The following is a 19,615-nucleotide window of genomic DNA, read 5'->3' on the forward strand; positions in this document are numbered from 1 at the left end:
TTATTACAAGGATTTTCTACTTTACTTGAAACTCGTTGAACTTTCAATAATTTTTAAAAGCACTAATTTTGATCACATCAATCTATTATATCTGATCTCTTTTCTTTGTTCTTTTGAAAATGAACAAAATTAAATAGGTTTTCCTTTGATATCTTAACATAATACGTGTGTGTATATTACATGACAGACTTTAAAAGAGGAAACATGAAAGGGTCAATAAATAGGTCGATTGGGCAGATATCTCTCGTGCTTCGAATCGGATTTAATTCACAGCCATTTTGTCCCCGGTGTAGTAGATATGCAGATTCAACATTGACTTTTAATTTTTAGTTTAATAAGTAGTCTTCGAGATATTAAATGCGATTAGCCTTAACACTTTCTAAAGAACACAACTAACCGAAAGAAAAAAATAAGAACACAACAAACAACGACAAAAAAACAAAAAGCAAACATCGGACCAATTAAATTTAATTAATACCTTTAAAGTAAGGTGCAAAGCTCCAATAAGTAAAAGGGTGGTTATGAGATATTATCATGCGTTAAATTTTTTTAGTAAAATACTTCTTATCTTTTATTAAAATATTTAAATAAAACTTTAAAAAATTTAATATAAACAAGTTAAAAATTTTGAAAACAAAAATCTTTAACGAGAAAAAAATTGAACAAATTTATGCATTTTAAATATGTGAATCGAAAGTGATTGTTATTGTGAAATAGCTATTATATCAACCGAGGGACTCAATAGAATGAGAGTGTCATAATATATGATTACTTGAAGCATTTTAAGCTTGGGATTGTTTTCTAGCTTTCTATCACCTATTGTTATGCTAGTACTATGCTGCCACAGTAAGATCGGGCAGTTCCCAATCGTGTTCCTTTTCTTCAGAGCGAAAATCCAACTCGTTATATACTTCACCATTTCTTTATTTATTAGTTTACTGCTATTCGACAATTACTTACGATATATTATTACTATTAAAGTTATGTGTACAACTTGGTCCTAACATTCAAAAACATGGATTATATCATTGACGAATAATGTATATATCGATTAACACCACCATTTAAACCAAGTTATTAGGTATTATTCATTCAATTTCAGAAACTCTAGTATTTATGAAGATACCTTTAAAATTTATCAACTATTATAGCTCTGCCTCTAATATACGTTCAAGTTTACATGATTTGATTCTAACTTTGTTTTGATAAAGTTATAGTATATATTTGAGTTTGACAGTGAATTTGTTAGGTAGAACAGGTAGGCAATTGATTAGTTTTATCTCTAGTGATTCTCCACCAATTCTAAGTTTGAATTTTGGTTGTTGTCTTTATGAATGGGGTTAACTATTGTGAATTTGTGAAATTGGATGGCATGTACCACGTACGATTCTTCAGAAAATTAATAATTAGAATATACCGTATCACTAACAACGGTCCAAGTTATAAGTTTTAAAGTTTAGTGATGTATATATTTGATAAGATATAAAGGAGTTCATTAAATAGGAAGTAGAAACGACATATCAACAGACTCAGTCTAAGACAGCCTAACAGTAACAAATCAAATATTCGTATCAAATGAAACTGTACCTTCAAGTAGTAGAATGTATTGGCGTTTTGTGTGTGTGTGTTTTTCTTCAATATACATGAACTTCGGTAATTCTTTCTTCACGATTATTTTTTTCTATATCAGTCACGCGAATTTACATAACGTACAATATCTTTCATTGATTTCATTTTCTCTAAAAAAGCGTGTGATTATATGAAAATTCTGTATATCATTGTACATATCTCAATAAAATGAAAACTTGTTTTTCGCTGCAAATTCAAAATTTTAAAGCGTTACTTTGTGTGTATAATGGAGGAGTAAACATAACAGTGTGAAATCTTTATTCTTCTGAATATCCAGTAAAATTTGAGATAATCCAATACAACAAACTCGTGTCACGCTCAAGTAGTCAAATGTCGATTTGGTCACATCCGCACCCGTTTATTGAAACTTATCAAATATATATCATTTTGAAAAAGCAATAAGAAAACAAAGGCATGCAGAGATAAAAAGCTGGAGGAAATGAAGAAAAAGCCCGTGAACAAATAGTTGAATGGAATAATTAGTATGCACAGTACATATGAGGCTGTCTTTTTAATTAAAAAGAAGCTCTTACTTCATTCTATTTTTTTTTTTTTTTTTTTTTTTGTCAATCCTTACTTCATTCTATTATAAGTGATTCTGATACCCTATATTTGTGGAAGATAAAAAAAAATTAAAGCTAATGAGACGACTTTGAGTTAAGTTCAAACTTTTCATTATTAATCGCATGAAAAGTCACTATGATTATGTTTCTTTGTTCATTTATAACACACTCATCATTGTATTTAAATAAAATTTAAGATTGATGATGTCTTTAAATGACGATTGGTAAGCTAGCAACCTTTAATTCAAATAAATTTGCATGCATATCTGACAAACCCTTTCATCGTCAACTCTATAGATTTAGATAACTAGATCCCGGTTTCATCAGCACACGAACATTATATATCAGATTATTCCGTTTTACTATATGATCATTATTTAGATGTTGCCATGTTGGGTTATGTATTCTATTATTTAGTTAAATGACGTGACCTTACTTCTCTTAAAGATTATATAATCCTCACACAAACAAACTATTTTGAAAATTTTGTTTTGAATTCCAATCCATCCAATAATTCAAATGTGGATTAACGTTAATATTTTGAATGTTAATGCAATAATAATACGATGAACCTAACACCACGTTGACCTCTAACACCTAACATGTTGATCTCTAGTGTGCCAAAGGAAAAAAAAAAAACACGACAACCAAAAGCTAAAACAAGTTATCCAAAAACCAGTAAACAGAATTCAGAATTTAAAGTTGCTAATTATATATCGGCTTAGAAATAATATTTGTCTTGGTAACGAAGTCCGACAAATATTCCTGAATTCTGATTTTCTGATAAGAAATTGACAATAGATAGCATAAGGTATAAGAAACAGTGGTGACATTATTATTACAGTAATAATTGACTTAGCGACTTTTGGAAATACTATAGTTTTGTTGCTCTGACGCACCATGTCAACAACAACTCACTCACGTGACCCCTCCTCAAGTTCTCACTTATTCTTAAAATCTTTCTAAGCTTTTCTATCACATTTTACCAAACCTCCTGAAAAAATCGATTTCATCCTTTCCCTTTTTCTTGTTCTCATATCTAATTTCAAATTTTGAAATATGGCCAATGACGTTAGTGGCGTTTGATTACGAATTTTCCATCATTTCACATTTTTATATCTCGTTGATTGTAAACAAATTTGCTTGCTTCCATCAAAGACTCTAGTATACATACATACTATTGTGATTATGTCCTTGAGATTTCGAGCCAAAGTCAAAATACTAATCTCTGAAATTAACGAAGCGCCAAGACTGCTTGTTATTTTATTGAAACATCAGCATTGGTTAACTATGATTGAAATCACATTTGAAAAACTCCAAATCTCCCAACACCTTGATGAGTCATTCGACTATTTTAAATTTAGTTGGTCTCTTAAAATATTCATAATAACATTTACAATATCTAACATTACTTTTTTTTTTTGTTCTTAAAGCTGTTTTGGAGAGGTAAACCTCTAATAATTTTACAGACAGAATTTTGGTAGAATATAGCAAAAAAGAGGGTTTGATGGTACTTTTGCACTGAAATACTGAAATCATAGTTAGGTATAAGCCAAGGTTGACCCAAAAAAAAGAATTAACTATAAGCCCATATCTTATTCATGGGCTTTGATGTTGGCCCATCAAATTATTAATTCTCTGTGATTATTTGCCACTTTTAACCATTGCCCAATTAGGCGAAAATATTAATGAGATCGATTTCTCACAATAGAGAGGGGGCTAATTGATCAAATCAAAAACTAAAGGGGTGAAATTTTAATAAGGATGGATTACTATAAATAAATCCGGGATGGAAAAATAAAAAAAAGTTCCGTTTTGGTTTCCTCATCTTTTTGTACCGCTCCGTTGCGCCTCTCTCTTCTTCCCTTCCTCTCTCTAGCGGCGGAGTTACATTGTCGGCCGCCGGGGAAACCGGCGACAGTGGATTCTCTAAACTCTTAAACTCGCTACGTCGATTCTTAAAGGATTCATCGCCGATAACTTTTATACCTCCTTCTTTTCCGATAGGATCGGGACTCATTTTGTTTCCAACACCCCGGATCCGGTGATTTAGGGCGCTTTTTGATGCTTATCGAGTAAAGGATTTATCGATTTAGGTATTTCGTTATTGATTTGATCTCGGATTTTGACGGGATTAAGATTAAAGGTCCTTACTTTGATTTTGTGTAGTGATCGTTTATGGAAGGAGGTGGTGGTTCTGGTGAGCGTTCACGGATTGCTTCGAATACTCCTCGAAGCTTGAAGGAGAAGAGCGATGGGGTTGGTAGGACTGTGTCTTCTACTGAAACTAGGCAGAATTATCAGAAGAGATCCAGAATGGTTGTTAGTGATTCGGAATCAAGTGATGAGTTTATGAAACCACCTCCACGTAGAAGTGGCGTTGACCGCAAAACCCTTGGAGCAAAAGAGAAGTTTGTTCGGAAGAGGGATAGGGTTGAGCATGATCGAAATGGGTATGTGAGGAGGAACAACGAGGCGTCAGGAAGTTTTATGAAGATGAACAAGTTAGATATTTTTGAGTTTGATGAATACGATGGGTTTGATAGCGCCAATTTGATGAGGAAACGCTTTGATAATGGCAGTGTTGGTGTTAGAGGAAGAAGCTCTTTTGCATCCAGAAGGGTTGATAGTAGTGTGGGAAGGTCTGGATCAGGCAGGGAGGGTCTATTTGATAGAAGAAGAAACACATTTGTAAATGGCACATGTAGTGCGAGCTCACAGGAAGATTCGAGTAGTGAATCTGATTCTGATGAACCAATGAGGGTGCAAGGGATAAACGGTGTTCTGAAGGTGAAGGTCAACAATAAGACAAACACTCTTGCTGCCTCAATCAACCCCCGGGATGCAGAGATATATGAGAGACCGCCTTCCTCCAGGAAGGCACAAAGGCGTGAGAATGTTGTAGTTAAACCACCCTTTAGGAAATCAAATAATGTAGACAATAATTCAGAGTCAGAAGAGAGCGACATGTCGAGGAAGTCAAAAAGGAAGAAATCAGAGTATAGTAAGCCCAAAAAGGAGTTCAATACCAAATCAAAATCAACCTTTCCTGAATTGGTGAATCCTGATGTGAGAGAGGAAAGAAGAGGAAGGCGTGGTGGTGGAACAGACAAGCAAAGATTACGTGAGCGAATTAAGGGAATGCTAACTGATGCAGGATGGACGATAGACTATAAACCTAGGAGAAATCAAAGTTATCTGGATGCTGTATATGTAAACCCCTCAGGAACAGCATATTGGTCAATAATTAAGGCATATGATGCACTTCTAAAGCAGTTAAAAGACGAGGGAGTTGATGCCAGGCCTAGGAAAGATACTGCTGCCGTTGCTTCAGTATCTGAGGAAATTGTGAACAAGTTAGCAAGGAAGGCAAAGAAGACCCGGTCTGAGATGACAAAGAAATGGAAACAAAATTCCAGTGGTAGTGATAGTGAAAACAAAAGTGAGGGAGGAGCCTACACTGATACCTCTGAAGAGAGGATACGTTCATCCATAAAGCTGGGTGGGAAATCCACCAAAAAGGGAAGAAATGGAGCCGATTGGGATGAGTTACACAAGAAAAGTAAAAGATCATTATATTATAATAATGCAAGGCCATCATGTGGATCAGATTCACATTATCTACATGGACGAAAAACCAAAAAAATTGGAAGATGTACTTTGTTGGTGCGTAGTTCTAAGGATAAAAAGAATCCAGCGATTAATGGGTTCAATCCATACTCTGGAAAAAGGACATTGCTCTCTTGGTTGATTGAATCTGGAGTTGTCCAACTAAGACAAAAAGTGCAATACATGAGGCGTCGAGGTGCAAAGGTGATGCTGGAGGGATGGATAACAAGAGAGGGGATTCATTGTGATTGCTGCAGTAAAATACTCACAGTCTCCAGGTTTGAGATTCATGCTGGGAGCAAGTCATGTCAGCCTTTCCAAAATATTTATCTGGAATCTGGCGCTTCTCTTCTTCAATGCCAAGTCAGAGCGTGGAATATGCAGAAAGATGCTACGAATCTTGCTCTCCATCAAGTGGACACTGACGGGGATGATCCAAATGATGATGCTTGTGGTATATGCGGTGATGGTGGAGATTTGATTTGCTGTGATGGTTGTCCATCAACATATCATCAAAACTGCCTTGGTATGCAGGTATGTAATTGCAGCGAAATCGTATTTTGACCATTTAATGTTTCTTTCCATTAATTGGTTTCGAGTCAACTTTATATCTTTTCTGTATTTACATACTTGTATCATGCTATGATTGTAGGTGCTTCCTTCGGGTGATTGGCATTGTCCAAATTGCACATGCAAGTTTTGTGATGCAGCTGTGGCTTCTGGTGGCAAGGACGGGAATTTTATATCATTACTTTCCTGCGGCATGTGTGAGAGAAGATGTAAGTTGTTTCCCTTATTGAGGTTGGTTTCCCTTTAAATGAAATTCCATTGCCAATGGTGATCTCACTTAAATTTTACCACCCCTTTTGTAGATCACCAGTTATGCCTGAATGATGAAGCTCACAAGGTTCAATCTTTTGGTTCAGCTTCTTCGTTTTGTGGGCCTAAGTGCTTAGAGGTATTGACTTCTCTAATTCACTCAGGAGTTTGTTGTTTCGTTATTATGGAATCCAGTTTCTTCTTAGTGACTATAGAGGCTGGTAGGACAAGATCGCGACTTATTAGCTTCATGATCAATAAAAGTATCATACTATATTCTTTGAGACGTCTATTTTTTTTTGTGACGTTATAAGTTTTGTGCATCATACAAAAACTCTCATATGTGTATCAGCATCAGTGAAGGCTAATTCTCTTGGTTTTTCTTTTATATCATCAATTTCTTGTATCAGCAAAGTATTTGTTTATACAATGGGGAAATGCTTAAGGCTCTTTTATCTATTTGTTCAGTAATTTCCATGTCAATGCATGTATTTGGCATTCATCTCGTATAGTCATATCCTATAATTGTACATTCATTATCTTTTACAGCTCTTCGAAAAGTTACAGAAGTATCTTGGTGTCAAAACTGAAATAGAAGGTGGCTACTCGTGGTCTCTTATACATAGGGTGGACACTGATTCAGATACAAATTCCCAAATGTCGGCACAAAGGATCGAAAATAATTCAAAGCTAGCTGTCGGGCTGGCTATCATGGATGAATGCTTTTTGCCCATAGTTGACAGAAGGAGTGGGGTAGATCTGATTCGCAATGTCCTTTATAATTGCGGGTAAGTCTGTGTGTTTAGTCTGTCTTTTATATATATACCGAAAAAGTATGATGTCTCCAATACCTCTTGATATGGAGTTCATGTACAAGCATTGAAGTGGATAACTGATTATCCCGAAAGTGAATTGAACTTGGTATCTAGTAGGAGCTGAGAGATTAACATGTCAGCTGTAATAATTGTAAACTTGTCATTGTGACATTGTTGACATACTGAAGCAATTATCTGGTGTTTGTGTCTTATCAATTTTGATACTCGATGTTGATATTGATCTTCATTGTATGTATGTTTCATACTTTTTTCTTAGATGCACTTGCATGGAACTTTGATTCCATATGTTGACTGCCTTCTCTATGCAGATCCAATTTCAACCGGATAAATTATACTGGCTTCTACACTGCTATCCTAGAGAGAGGAGACGAAATTATATCCGCGGCATCTCTCAGGTAATTTTCCATCATCTTAGCCAACACTTTTTAATAACAGGCAATGGCATGGTAGAATCATTCCTGAGTAGTATCCGTTAAAAAGTTATCTAGCGTCGTCTGAAATTAACTGGACATCAATTGTCACTAGTGGGGTACATTTGGATGTCTTGCATTTTCCTTTCCCCCTCTAGTCCTTTAATAACTAAAAGTTTATTTGTAGTGATTCTTTTGTTACCCTCTTTACTACAACTGTGAGTTCTCTATTAGTCTATCTTTTGCCTTTTCAAATTGGTTGTTGATAGTATCATATTACATACCCATTTAACTAGTTGTGATTAAGTAATGCTATCTATCAGCTGCAGGTTAATCAGTTGCCTATACTTGTGGATGCAAGTGATTGCACATGTTCATTCATTTTAAGTAGTAGTTGTTGCATCGATAATCAATTTTCAGGACCTTCTAGAATTGAAGTGTTTTATTTCCTTTTTAGGTTCCATGGTATGCAATTGGCGGAGATGCCATTTATTGGAACCAGGCACATATATAGGCGACAAGGAATGTGTCGTCGCCTTTTTGATGCGATTGAATCGGTAAGTTATGTGAACTATATAATCATTATTTGTAGGGCCAGATGCTGAAAGGTGCTTTTAACGTTTCAAATCCTGGTTTTTCTTGTTTGTTAAGGCTATGCGTTCTCTGAAGGTTGAGAAATTGGTTATCCCTGCCATTCCAGACTTCTTGCATGCATGGACTGGTAACTTTGGATTTACTCCTCTTGATGACTCAGTTAGAAAAGAGATGAGGTCCCTGAACACATTGGTATTCCCTGGAATAGACATGTTACAGAAACCGCTGCTCCATGAAGAAAACATTATAGCTCCTGCAGCTGCAGGTGATGCCATGATTTCAGAGGTAGAGACAGAAAAGAAATCAGAATTTACCTCTTCTGTTGAAATTGGTCCATACGCAGTAGAGGGTGATGAGTTTGTCGCTGATGCTGCAAACTGCTACAAAGATATTCTTGCTTCTGATGAAGACAATATTCTGGTATCAGTTGAAACAGCCATGGGCACAATTTGCAAGCCAAAGGATGAATTGAGTAGACATTTTCGCGGTGAAGAAAGTGGCATTAGCTCTTCTCCTTGTCAGATCACATTAAAGTCTGGCACTAAGCACGTATTAGGTCATATATGTGATGATACAGGATCATCATGTGAAGATGGCCTTACGGATGTGAATGTCGAAGCTGATGCTAGCTTACTCTCTCAGGAAATCCAACAAGCATCAGCTAGTTTTAAGGTTGAAAACAATCTCTCTTTATCTATTTCTGGTAGAGGATCATCAGATTTGAGCTCTATCTCCCAAGAAGTCAAGAGTGAACAAACCTCATCGAATTTAGACGGGGTTCCTTCATGTAAAGACTATAACATACTTGTTCCTGGTGCTAAGTTGGATAAATCAAAAGATGATGCATTCGCGGATGGTTTTCTTTTGTGAGGGGAAAAACCCCTTGCACTCGGGATGAAAATCTGAGCTCTTCATTTCAGTGACAGACCTGTTCTCCTAGAGGAGGTATAGTATCTCCCTGGATTTGTTGGGACATTTGGATTGTCATAACAGTCAAGCTGCATTATCCAGCAGTCGAGATTTAGTTTCACATATCCCATATAAGAGATTTGTCGCCCCCCGTCTGAGCTGCTAATGATACTGTAGAATGGAAAAGCATATGATAATATACTGTGGAATTCCAATATCTTTTAAGCCTGAGTGATCTCATATTCAACTCGATTAGTGTGGAAAGAGTCCTGTTGTTGTTGCTGCCTTTGCCTGTATTTATTTTTCACCCAGATTCAGGGTTTTACAACATTGTATTATATGAAGTTCCGATTATATATATGGGGCCATTCTAGTTTTGCATATCAGAGCTCTATTATCTCACAGATCTTCCGCTGCTTTTCTGTTTTTTTTTTTTTTTTTTGTGGTCAAGCGTTCTTCTATTGCTTTCAATACTTTGATATGTATAACATGGGTGAAACATGTTACAGCAAAAATGTCACAAAAACTCTTCAGCCTTGTTAAGATCATCCAAAATCTCAGTCTTAACCTCATCAGGAAGTGGTGCAGAAGGACCTGCCTTTGAGTAAAATTTCGCCAAAGCGCGGATTACATTCTCCAGCTCCACGTATGATTCCTGAAACACATGAATATTTCAATCAATTTCAATTGATCAACTTTCAATAAAAGAAGAAGATAAAGATTAAACAAACATACTTCTCCGGCAACAGTCTTTTGTCCTCTCCAATTGCTCAGATAATCACGAATGGATTCTTTAGCAGCATCAGCACTTCTTCTGAACTTAGCATTGTCTTTAGGGTTCTCTTTCAATGACTCCCTCATGGTTTTGACAACCTCTCTTGCAGATTTCAAGTAAGCTTTTGGTAACTCTTTGCCAGACTTTGTTCTCTCATTAGGATCAAACAAAGTCTTGAAAGCACCAACAACTCCTTCTCCTTCGTCTAACTTTTCCTCTGACGCCTGAGCTTGTAATCCAGAAAACTCAATTGTGGCCATGAACGAAGAAGCACCAACAACACATTTCAAGAAACCACGACGATCAAACAAAGATGATGTTTGGCCTTGACGAAGCTTTTCATCTATTTTAATTTGCAAAGTTTAAAGCAGTTAAATAAAACTTGTAGATAAGTTTAGAAATCGTGAAATCAATCCATCTCTTATAAAAAACTAAATCATTGAAGAAACATGTTTGATTTCAACATTGGATGATATAAACAACATTGACATTAAAACAGAAAAGAGTTTTCAAAAAAAAAAAAAAAAAAACACAGAAAAGAGATAAAGAAGAAGAAGAGTGATACTTTGACATTGTGGCTTCGATTTCATATGGTGATGCACCAAAGTAGGAGAAAAGTTCATGACGGCTACAAGGAAACCCATGAATCTTTCTGTCTGATAACAACAGGAACCTCAGAATCAGATATAGATGAAAAAGAGGATGGTTCTAGTTGTTTGCGAAAATGGCGAATTTGCCCTTCAAGTTGATGATAATAAAATAAAAAACGCTAGAAGGAGGGTTCGAACCTCCGACCTTGTGGTTAACAGCCACACGCTCTAACCAGCTGAGCTATTCCAGCTACTTGTTATGTTATGTGTATTTATGTTTTATATATTGTCTTATCATTTATTAAATTGAGTTATTGAATTTCTTTTTAGTCGAAACGGTGTTTTTTTTTAATTCACTTACAAAAAATAAGGATTGGTGCATGGGAAAGGCCGATTCATAACAAATTGTAGGCCCATTAAAACGAAGCCCATTATCAACCCTATATATAGTGCGGCGTCGGAGTTTTTATATTTTTCCAAACAGGAATTAAGAAACCCCTCTAGTCGACGATATCGAGATCGATCCAACCTTTACCAACGCTTTATATCTCTTCTAAGGTAAAATTTGTCGCTCCTTATCTCTCTCACTGTTTCTTAGAAAATTCATCTTAATTATTATATAGATAGAGAACCCTAAAAGTTCAAGGTTGTATTTGCGATCGAAACTATCAGCGGCCGTGTTCCGAACCAGTTTTGAATTTCAATTTTTTTTTTTGAAGGTTAAAAGTCTTTGATTCGTGAATGATGATGGATCCGCCGCCTACGAAGGAGTTTGCTTTGGCCCCAGTATATGTGTATTGGGACATGAAGAGGTGTCCGGTTCCAGATGACTATGATGCTCGTCGGGTTGGTCCGTGTATTAAACGGATTTTAAGGAAATCAGGCTACAATGGTCCTGTCACCATCACTGCTGTTGGCTCACTATCAAAGGTCCCTCGTGACATCCTTGAAGTGGTCTCTTCCACTGGAATCTCTCTTTATCACGAGGTCGCCAGTAAGCATCGATCTTCTCATCCTTATTCCCTTTTTATTTCCTTTATTAGAGAGAGAGAAAGAGTCTCTCTAAGTATTTAGTTTCTGAAACAGGTAGGAAATGCATGGTTTCGTGTTCCCTTGACCATGATGATTTTTAGCCACGTCCAGCTACTTTGATGTTCATATCCCGTCCACCACTGTGGATTCCTCCAGGCTTCTATTCTAATATTCTCATCCAACGTGAAAAAAAATACAACTCCATTTTCCCGTTTCCACTTGAGTCTCCTCGAGAAGCCTCCTCCACCCTCTGGAAAAACTTTCTTCTAGCTGATCCAGGGCCACTTGAGGAGGAGGAGGATAGCTGCAGTGAAACGCCTGGACCTGCCTCCTGGATTTGCTCTGTGTGCCGTCGTATTTGTGGCCCAGGTATTGCTGGCCAAGGCGTTGATAATTTCATCACGCATCTCTCTACTCGAGAACATGAACTCAAGGTAATTTAAGCATCCTTGCCACTTGTTTAACTATATTCTCTCTTTCTCAGTTGTTCTTTTCTTTGCCTAAATTTGACCCCGTCTGTCTTTTTCCTCGCAGCGTCAACGCTTTACTAACCCCAAAGGTGAGCCTCCTCTTGATTCTTGTCCGGAGAATGCTACTAGGGGTGGCAACCAAAGTTGATCATATTATGTTTTTGTATCTCTTTAAGGCCATTTAGCTAATTGATGGCTCCAAGTTTTTAATTCCATAATTGTCATTTTAAATCTCAATTTATGAAGGAGAAGACCTTTTCATTGTACCTTTTGTGCATTTGTTACTCGTAAATTGATTAATGAATAAACAAATGACCATCCAAAACTCAGATTTACGAGGAAGAATCAAAAACTTACAAAACAAACGTCATAACGAATGTACAATTATGGATGTGCTTATATAAATCTTAGTCCTCGATGTTTAGATGAAAGTACTCTTCAAGAACCCCTCTAGGTGTCCTACCAAATCCCTTGGCTACTTCTTCCATTTCTTTAAGCTTTGTGACTTCTTTTCTAATCTGATCCAATCTCTTCAGCACATTCGTCATCAAGCTATTCGCATCTGTACCTGATACTCGCCTCGACAGCTCTGACTTCTCCTTCTCGAGCTGCCTATACAGATCACTCAGACATTCTTTCTGAGCATGAAGTTTGCCTTCTGCAATTTGGTACTCAAATTCCTGAGCCTTTCTCAGCGCTCTTAGAACCTCGCCGATTTCTTCTTCGAGTTTGTGCATCTCAGCCTCATGGTTGAATGGTATGGGCCCAATTGGAGTCACGTCCTGTAAACTTTGCAATGTATCATTTTCTCTAGCTTCTCCACTGTCGGAGTAATCTACAACCAGAATGAAGATAATCTGTTATAATGAACAATAAATCAACTTCAATACATATTCAAGTCAAAGCAAAGGATCGTGATTAAGGGATATGTACCTGACCATATAGTTGGTGTATCATCATTCCAGAGATCTTCCAAGCTCGTGCCACATTTAAGCTGAAAAGAGTTGGCTTTAGTTTCAGGAACGTCCAGTAAACATTACATTTTACAAAGTATATTATACCTTGATGACTGTTGATTCGATACAATTTAATAGCTCCTTAGCATTGTCTCTTTGTGCTCCCCGCAAGATACAAATACCGAGATTCAGGATCTTCTCCACGTCGCCTTGATATTCTACAGTCTGACATATTTCTAGAAACTTGTTGACATGTGGAAACAAGTCCTTTTTGGCGTCACATCGCCTGCAGTAGTATTCAGTATCCAATCCCATGCTGCCTCCAATGGTTCCAGCCAGATAAGCTCGAAGAGCACAGTTCATATGAGCAACATGTCCACATATGTGACCCTCGGAAACCACAGCTTCACATTTGATATAGCTATAGCCTCCATGCTCCAAACTTATTAACTTGCAGCAAAGGATGCAACAGCAATCAACGCAGAACTTACGTTCACCGCAGCAAATGTCACAAGGCATAGCAGGTAAAGTCTCGGCTTCGCACTGTGGCATCAGGCTCCGGCATTTTTCATTACCAGCCTTACAGACCGCAGTATCAGATCCATCATCACGCATTGGATCTTCATCTGAGCTATACACTGGTAACTGAACCTGCTTCTGAGGCAAAACACCTGTCAAACAGAGAACAAATCACCATGCCAAGAAATCAGTAACTTGTTCAGAATGTTGAAACGTAATTCATATGGTTAAGAAGAACTAACAGAAACATGCGATGAGAGAAGCATAAGGAAAAACATAGTAAGTCTACTGGAATTGTATATATTTGAGTAAAGCATCATATAGAGTAAATTGAACCTTGACCATCTCTGCAGGGTATGCTCCAGCTGAAAGAAGCAAAGAACTTTTGAACATCCGCTTCAGGGAAGTGTACACGAATATATCGTTGGAGCGAGAGCCTGCTCCTAAACACCTTATTTTTCCGCAATATTTCAGTATCTAAACCGGGAAGATACTTAGGAGGATATAAGTATCTATCCACGAAGTAGCCTTTACCGCTAATTCTCGGTCCAACCTTCCAATGCCAAGTATCTCCAGGATTAGGCCAATTCTCAGGAGCATAAGGTAAACCTTCACCAGATTCCAATGGACTTACTGGTCTCAGCAGAAGGTGAGGCGATTCACCTATGTTACTTTGATCAATATCCATGGAGTCCATGTTATAAGACCTGCACTCAATCACAAAACCAATGGAAGCAGCTTCAATAAGAACAACATGAAGGAACATTAATCAAATATGCTAGATACACTACTGATATAGCTCAGTTCCTATACACACAAGAGAAAAGGCTCAGCTACAAAACTAATTTTCAATTTCTTAATCCAAACAGAACCAATATTGTCAAGAAAAAGACCCAAATTGAAACGCATGCATAATATTTGTTTAAGAGCAAAACGAGTTTCGATTTCACGGTGAAGCAGAAACTGCAAATCAGGCAAACGGAATCCATTAAAACCGACGAGGAAAGGAAGAAGAGAAACGTACAATCTCCAGAGACTTCAAGACTGATTAATTTCAGAAGATCTCAACGATAGTTACTTCTTTCTTGGCCATGAAAACCTGGAGCTTTAAAACGACAATGGTTGATGCTAGGGCCGAAGTAGGGGCCTTGGGAAGAACAAGAACTCGAAATTCGGAGGAACCAAAGTTTTATTGTAGGGTTTGAGCGAAGATCAAAAACATCAATGTATCAAACATTTCACATTTCAATCATTGGGCCTTCTTGGGCCTATCTTTAAAAAGCCCGGGTCGGGTCGGAGTAATAAACAGTAACCGGCTTGGTTCACAGGGATTGGTGGGTCCATGACAAAATTGTAACATTGCAATCAGGCAGTATTTTGGAGAGTTTGAAAACGATATTGAATGTGACAGTGTCTTATGACAAGAGATATCTACAATGGAGTTTTATGTGAGTCTGATGTTCACACTCGAAAACTTTCACAAGTTGAAGAATCATGTGATTTTGTATCTTGATGTCAATGTTTCCCATTCATGGAGCTTTTGTCGACAAGTTTTGACATGTCCCTACAATATAGCAACAACACTTGTGTGACATAGATATTGAAAGAGAGATAGATATACCCATTCGCATTTTTATAAGATTCCTCTTGTGATAAATCCAATGAAACTATATGATGATTTCAAAATAATACAAAAATAGAAATTGATCTCAATGTACCTTCCAAAGAAAAATGACAACGTGTGGGGCTAAAAATTGCTGTACCATCATATCTGACACCTTGATTCCATTTTTTTTTTATACACCAAACAATGAGTAGAGCATAAAGGCCTTTCGTATTACAAGCATTTATTACTTACCATATTTAAAATAAAAAAACTTACCATATTATTGTCGATCTAGTATATATATATATATAGATCGATATTTCTACGTATAAATAGGGCGATGTTGTGTGACATGTCTCTCAGTCACCACTTTTGGCGGGTTCTCGTCGACAGAGATTGATCAAATCTAATTATTATTGTTGATGATAGAAAGTTGTCATGCATAGATTTCTCAAGCGAGAATATTCATTAATATAGGATTCTCATTTTTTAATTCTTCGCTCTGAAGTTGTAACCTAGTAGCTTGTACTAGGTACATGCCATGTTGTAACATTGGTTAGATATTTGTAAATTTTAGAGGCTTTAAATGCAAAAGATTATATTCGGACTACTCGATCATAAATTTTGGTCTAGTAATCTGCTTGAACATTGATTTTGCGGAGCAATTCTTGATGAGAAGCAATTTTATGATTTTATCCCAAAACTAATCGCGACATGATCATTCGGTGAATTTGTTGCTAGGAGAAACAATGGTCTAAGATAAACTGAAAAAGGGAAGAGAACAAATATTAGTTAAGATTGATCAATGAGAAGTGAAGTGAGTCAGTGTACTTTGCACAAACATCGATCTTTCGTCTTTGAGTCATGAGATGGCCAGTTTAGGTTAGTCCAAACATTGCCTCCTCGTGAGTTCTTGCTGTATATATTTGCAAGGACAATAATTCCTCTTATTTGGCGTTAATTTATTTATTATGTCTAGAGTTCGTAAATGAATTGAAGAAAATTATTTACTAAACAATAAAGGTTTTGCTCTCCCCGCAGAATTTTTGCCTATGACATTAAGAAAAAAAAAGCGTGAAAATATAAAGATAAACAGTACAATTTTGGATTATATTGTTGAAGTTTACTCATATAATTTGTATATGTTGATAATGGAGAAAACATATAAATATTTGCATGTCCGTATATAACCTTATTTCCCTTCTATCAAATCTAAGAAAAAAAACAAATACTTTACGCGTAGGCGCTTTTTCATGTTTAAAGTTTCGATTACCATCAAGATTTGCTTTTTGAGTCATTTTACCTTATACTATATACGACAAAAACTCGTAAATTACCCTCTTATTGTATTTAATTAATTGAAATTTCTAATTCACATTTAAGATATTAATATTTTAATTTATTTTATCAAGATTGTATATTAATAATAAAATAGAAATTTTCATTGTCAACAATAAATATGAATTTTATATCAAATATGTTAAAAATTTAGTTTTAAGTGATATATAACCATTTTCAAGAAAACAAATCTATAAAAAAAAAAGTGTATGAATTACTGAAAGTTGGTATAACTTAAAACCTTCAAACGAACAGACAAAAAACTAAGATGACCGTTAATAATAAGATACTTTTGTAGATCTGTATATTATACAAACAAAATAAGTAAAAATAAGAATTAAAATTATTTTGGTCTTAAGATTCACAGCAAAGCACGATGCATTGTGTAAATATAATACATTATACAAATACATGGTGGTACGTATATAATATAAATATTTGTACATATAAATACAAGCATGATACAATAATAGTATCAAAACAAATTAAGACAACCTAGCTAAATCCACATGCTCAATACATATTCTCTCACTCTCTTTCTCACAAAAACAAAAACAATGCCAAGAGTCATGTGGAAAAACTTCCATCTTTGCTTCCCATCAAATCTCACCAAGCCCTCTTCATCTCCGTCCGGTGCCACCTCCGACGATCCCAACCGTCCATCCATTCTTCTCATCAACAACTTTAACCTCCTATATGACGACTCCTCCGCCGCCCACCGCCGCCTATCCAAGCCTCTTATCCACGACGTTGAACCCTCTTCCACCTTCACCGCCTCCACCTCCACCGCAGCTAACTCTTCTTCCTCCTCTGCCTCTTATGATGATTCCGATAATTACGGTTTTGCCCCTGACGACGACTCTCCCCCTCCTGACTTAACCGCCGTTTTAGCCTCCCGCCGCTTCTTCTTCTCTTCTCCTGGCTGCTCAAACTCAATCACTGACTCGCCAGATCTCCGCTGCCGGGATAATTACGATACTGCCACTAGGCTTCTTACCGGAGGAACCGCCGTGAAACACTACGTGCAATCTCCTGATCCGTACAACGACTTCCGACGATCAATGCAGGAGATGATCGACGCCGTTACAAACGCCGGAGATCTTCGCCGTTACGAGTTCTTGCATGAGCTGTTACTCAGTTACCTCTCTTTAAATGCCGCCGATACACACAAGTTCATTATCAGAGCTTTCGCCGACATTCTCGTCTCTCTCCTATCGGACGGTCACCGGATCAGCTGAGCTGACGTGGCATATATATATTTATTCTCTCTTCATGTTATGTAAAAAGTAACACATGTTATTTATTTTTGTAATGCGTTACTTAGGACAAATAATCAGAACTAAAGTTAATGTAATTATTTTGTAATGATACGATTGAGAAAGTCGAGAGAGGCGTGGGTTTTTGTCTCGATCGCATGCAGTTAGATTCTTCTTTTAATTTGTTTCTATTTTTGTCTTTTTACCCTTTTAAATTAAATAAATTAAATGTTCTGGAGTATATATGGTGAAACTTAAATCATTGATTGGGAAGTTATAGTTCAATTTAACATATTGATGATAAAAAATAGACTTAATTTATACTTTCCGAAATGCATCTCTAGAAGTATATATTAAGAGACGGAAACCCATGGCTTCATTATAAACTTAAAAGTGAAAATTTATTTTGGTTTAAATCATTAAATACACGAACGAAACTTATGAGTTGAAGAAAATTTGTAATGGGTAAAAGCTGAATTGTGATAACTAACAACATTACAATTTTGCTGATTAATTACCAACAAAATAATAATTGTCTAATTGGTATGATGTATGATTGTTAAAAGTTTGTCTTTTGGAGAAACTACCAAGAAAACGCTCGGATTAGTGCCATGACAAACAATGAAAAAGCTACGTCGACTGACAATTGGTACTATTTCTTCTTCTTTCGTAACGTCTCAAATTATGTTTGACATGTATATCGAAGATTGACTTTCTTCTGCTTTTCTTGATGTTCTCACTTTACATCCATATCAAAACAAATTATTTAATCGAAAAACTGTATATGATAAAATTTACATCGATTTATATAGTTTTATTCAGATATTTTAGCCAATGCCATGATTTCTTTTATACGTTGGGGTTTATGCTATTTGGCCAAGATTCATATAGCGTATTAGTTATCTAAAACGCAAGAAGCGCATTAAAATATTGCCAAGTTAGGGAATGGTGCATGATAGACTAAATATATTAACAATAGGTATTCAAATTTAGCTAATGTTGAGATCTATTGTTGTAGGTGATTCTTTCCATGAGATATTTCACATAACACAAGGTGAGACAAAAACAAAATAGGAGAATCCTAAGAGACGGATGTTGGCCGAAGCCTCAACCAATATTATAACAAAGCTATTTTCATCATTAATATTATATATAACATTTTGCTCACATCCCTGATTCATATTCGCAGGACACGACCAACAACAATAAATAGTGTATGAAATAGGGACTGAGACAGTTAATCATTTACTACACTAGAGATTAGAAATCTCAAGGTTTTCAGATAGATATTAAAACAGGCCTTTGATTGCTTCTTCACTCACCATGGCAGCAGCATTCTCCGGATAAGAATCAAGGAGAGCTTCAACATTGGGGATTAAACCGCCTCATCGTCTTTGTCCACGGCTACAATATCATTGGGGGTAATAAAGCGTTGAAGCTGCTTGAAAAATAAACTGACACACAGAGATAGAGAGAGATAGAGGAACACGGTCGCCAAATCGTTTCGATCGCAAATACAACTCTTTCAGTATCATAGATAATTGTGGCCAAATATATAACTTTTGGGTTCTACGCAAAGAGTTAGATGAATTTTAAGGAAACAGTGAGAGATAAAGAACGAGAAATTTACGTAAGAGAAATAATAAGCAGAGTTGGTTGGATGATCTCGATAATCGACTAGGGGTTTCTAAATCACTTATTGAA

The 19,615-nt window shown here is 36.3% G+C and overlaps 5 protein-coding genes and 1 non-coding gene across 12 annotated transcripts; 3 read left to right on the forward strand and 3 right to left on the reverse strand.

Moving 5' to 3' along the window:
* Positions 1-3,961: 3,961 nt before the first annotated feature.
* Positions 3,962-9,812, forward strand: AT1G05380 (Acyl-CoA N-acyltransferase with RING/FYVE/PHD-type zinc finger protein). Of its 3 annotated transcripts, none has more exons than NM_001123761.2 (8): positions 3,962-4,288; positions 4,362-6,335; positions 6,454-6,580; positions 6,674-6,759; positions 7,170-7,408; positions 7,765-7,851; positions 8,324-8,423; positions 8,518-9,806. In NM_001123761.2, exons 2-8 carry the CDS (start codon positions 4,371-4,373, stop codon positions 9,328-9,330), a joined length of 3,417 nt encoding a protein of 1,138 aa, NP_001117233.1. In that variant the 5' UTR covers positions 3,962-4,288; positions 4,362-4,370; the 3' UTR covers positions 9,331-9,806. The 3 variants fall into 3 exon arrangements, with proteins under 3 accessions (NP_001117233.1, NP_001322107.1, NP_563736.3); NM_100417.5 differs by having other exon boundaries at positions 4,003-4,267; positions 8,518-9,812; NM_001331546.1 differs by having other exon boundaries at positions 3,977-6,335; positions 8,518-9,763.
* Positions 9,811-10,900, reverse strand: LPA19 (photosystem II 11 kDa protein-like protein). 2 transcript variants are annotated; one of them, NM_100418.3, is made up of 3 exons: positions 10,710-10,900; positions 10,105-10,487; positions 9,811-10,024 (listed from the first exon to the last, which is right to left on the reverse strand). In NM_100418.3, exons 1-3 carry the CDS (start codon positions 10,786-10,788, stop codon positions 9,887-9,889), a joined length of 600 nt encoding a protein of 199 aa, NP_563737.1. In that variant the 5' UTR covers positions 10,789-10,900; the 3' UTR covers positions 9,811-9,886. The 2 variants fall into 2 exon arrangements, with proteins under 2 accessions (NP_563737.1, NP_001322108.1); NM_001331547.1 differs by lacking the exon at positions 10,710-10,900 and having other exon boundaries at positions 10,105-10,586.
* An 11-nt stretch (positions 10,901-10,911) lies between these two features.
* Positions 10,912-10,985, reverse strand: AT1G05390. Its single transcript has one exon. It is a non-coding gene; the product is annotated as a tRNA-Asn (tRNA).
* A 227-nt stretch (positions 10,986-11,212) lies between these two features.
* AT1G05400 (uncharacterized protein) lies at positions 11,213-12,561 on the forward strand. 2 transcript variants are annotated; one of them, NM_100419.4, is made up of 4 exons: positions 11,213-11,292; positions 11,454-11,728; positions 11,821-12,200; positions 12,301-12,561. In NM_100419.4, the coding sequence occupies exons 3-4, from the start codon at positions 11,886-11,888 to the stop codon at positions 12,382-12,384; spliced, it is 399 nt and encodes a 132-aa protein (NP_172031.4). In that variant the 5' UTR covers positions 11,213-11,292; positions 11,454-11,728; positions 11,821-11,885; the 3' UTR covers positions 12,385-12,561. The 2 variants fall into 2 exon arrangements, with proteins under 2 accessions (NP_172031.4, NP_001154305.1); NM_001160833.1 differs by having other exon boundaries at positions 11,236-11,292; positions 11,454-11,721; positions 12,301-12,557.
* AT1G05410 (CDPK adapter, putative (DUF1423)) lies at positions 12,511-14,934 on the reverse strand. 2 transcript variants are annotated; one of them, NM_001035897.1, is made up of 6 exons: positions 14,736-14,914; positions 14,346-14,418; positions 14,048-14,264; positions 13,298-13,863; positions 13,170-13,230; positions 12,511-13,071 (listed from the first exon to the last, which is right to left on the reverse strand). In NM_001035897.1, exons 2-6 carry the CDS (start codon positions 14,406-14,408, stop codon positions 12,644-12,646), a joined length of 1,335 nt encoding a protein of 444 aa, NP_001030974.1. In that variant the 5' UTR covers positions 14,409-14,418; positions 14,736-14,914; the 3' UTR covers positions 12,511-12,643. The 2 variants fall into 2 exon arrangements, with proteins under 2 accessions (NP_001030974.1, NP_563738.1); NM_100420.4 differs by having other exon boundaries at positions 14,048-14,418; positions 14,736-14,934.
* A 2,178-nt stretch (positions 14,935-17,112) lies between these two features.
* Positions 17,113-18,152, forward strand: OFP12 (ovate family protein 12). Of its 2 annotated transcripts, none has more exons than NM_001331548.1 (1): positions 17,113-18,152. In NM_001331548.1, exon 1 carries the CDS (start codon positions 17,165-17,167, stop codon positions 17,891-17,893), a length of 729 nt encoding a protein of 242 aa, NP_001323411.1. In that variant the 5' UTR covers positions 17,113-17,164; the 3' UTR covers positions 17,894-18,152. The 2 variants fall into 2 exon arrangements, with proteins under 2 accessions (NP_001323411.1, NP_172033.1); NM_100421.2 differs by having other exon boundaries at positions 17,178-18,138.
* Positions 18,153-19,615: the final 1,463 nt, after the last annotated feature.

The sequence above is a fragment of the Arabidopsis thaliana genome, assembly GCF_000001735.4.
Source record: "Arabidopsis thaliana chromosome 1 sequence".
NCBI lineage: Eukaryota > Viridiplantae > Streptophyta > Magnoliopsida > Brassicales > Brassicaceae > Arabidopsis > Arabidopsis thaliana.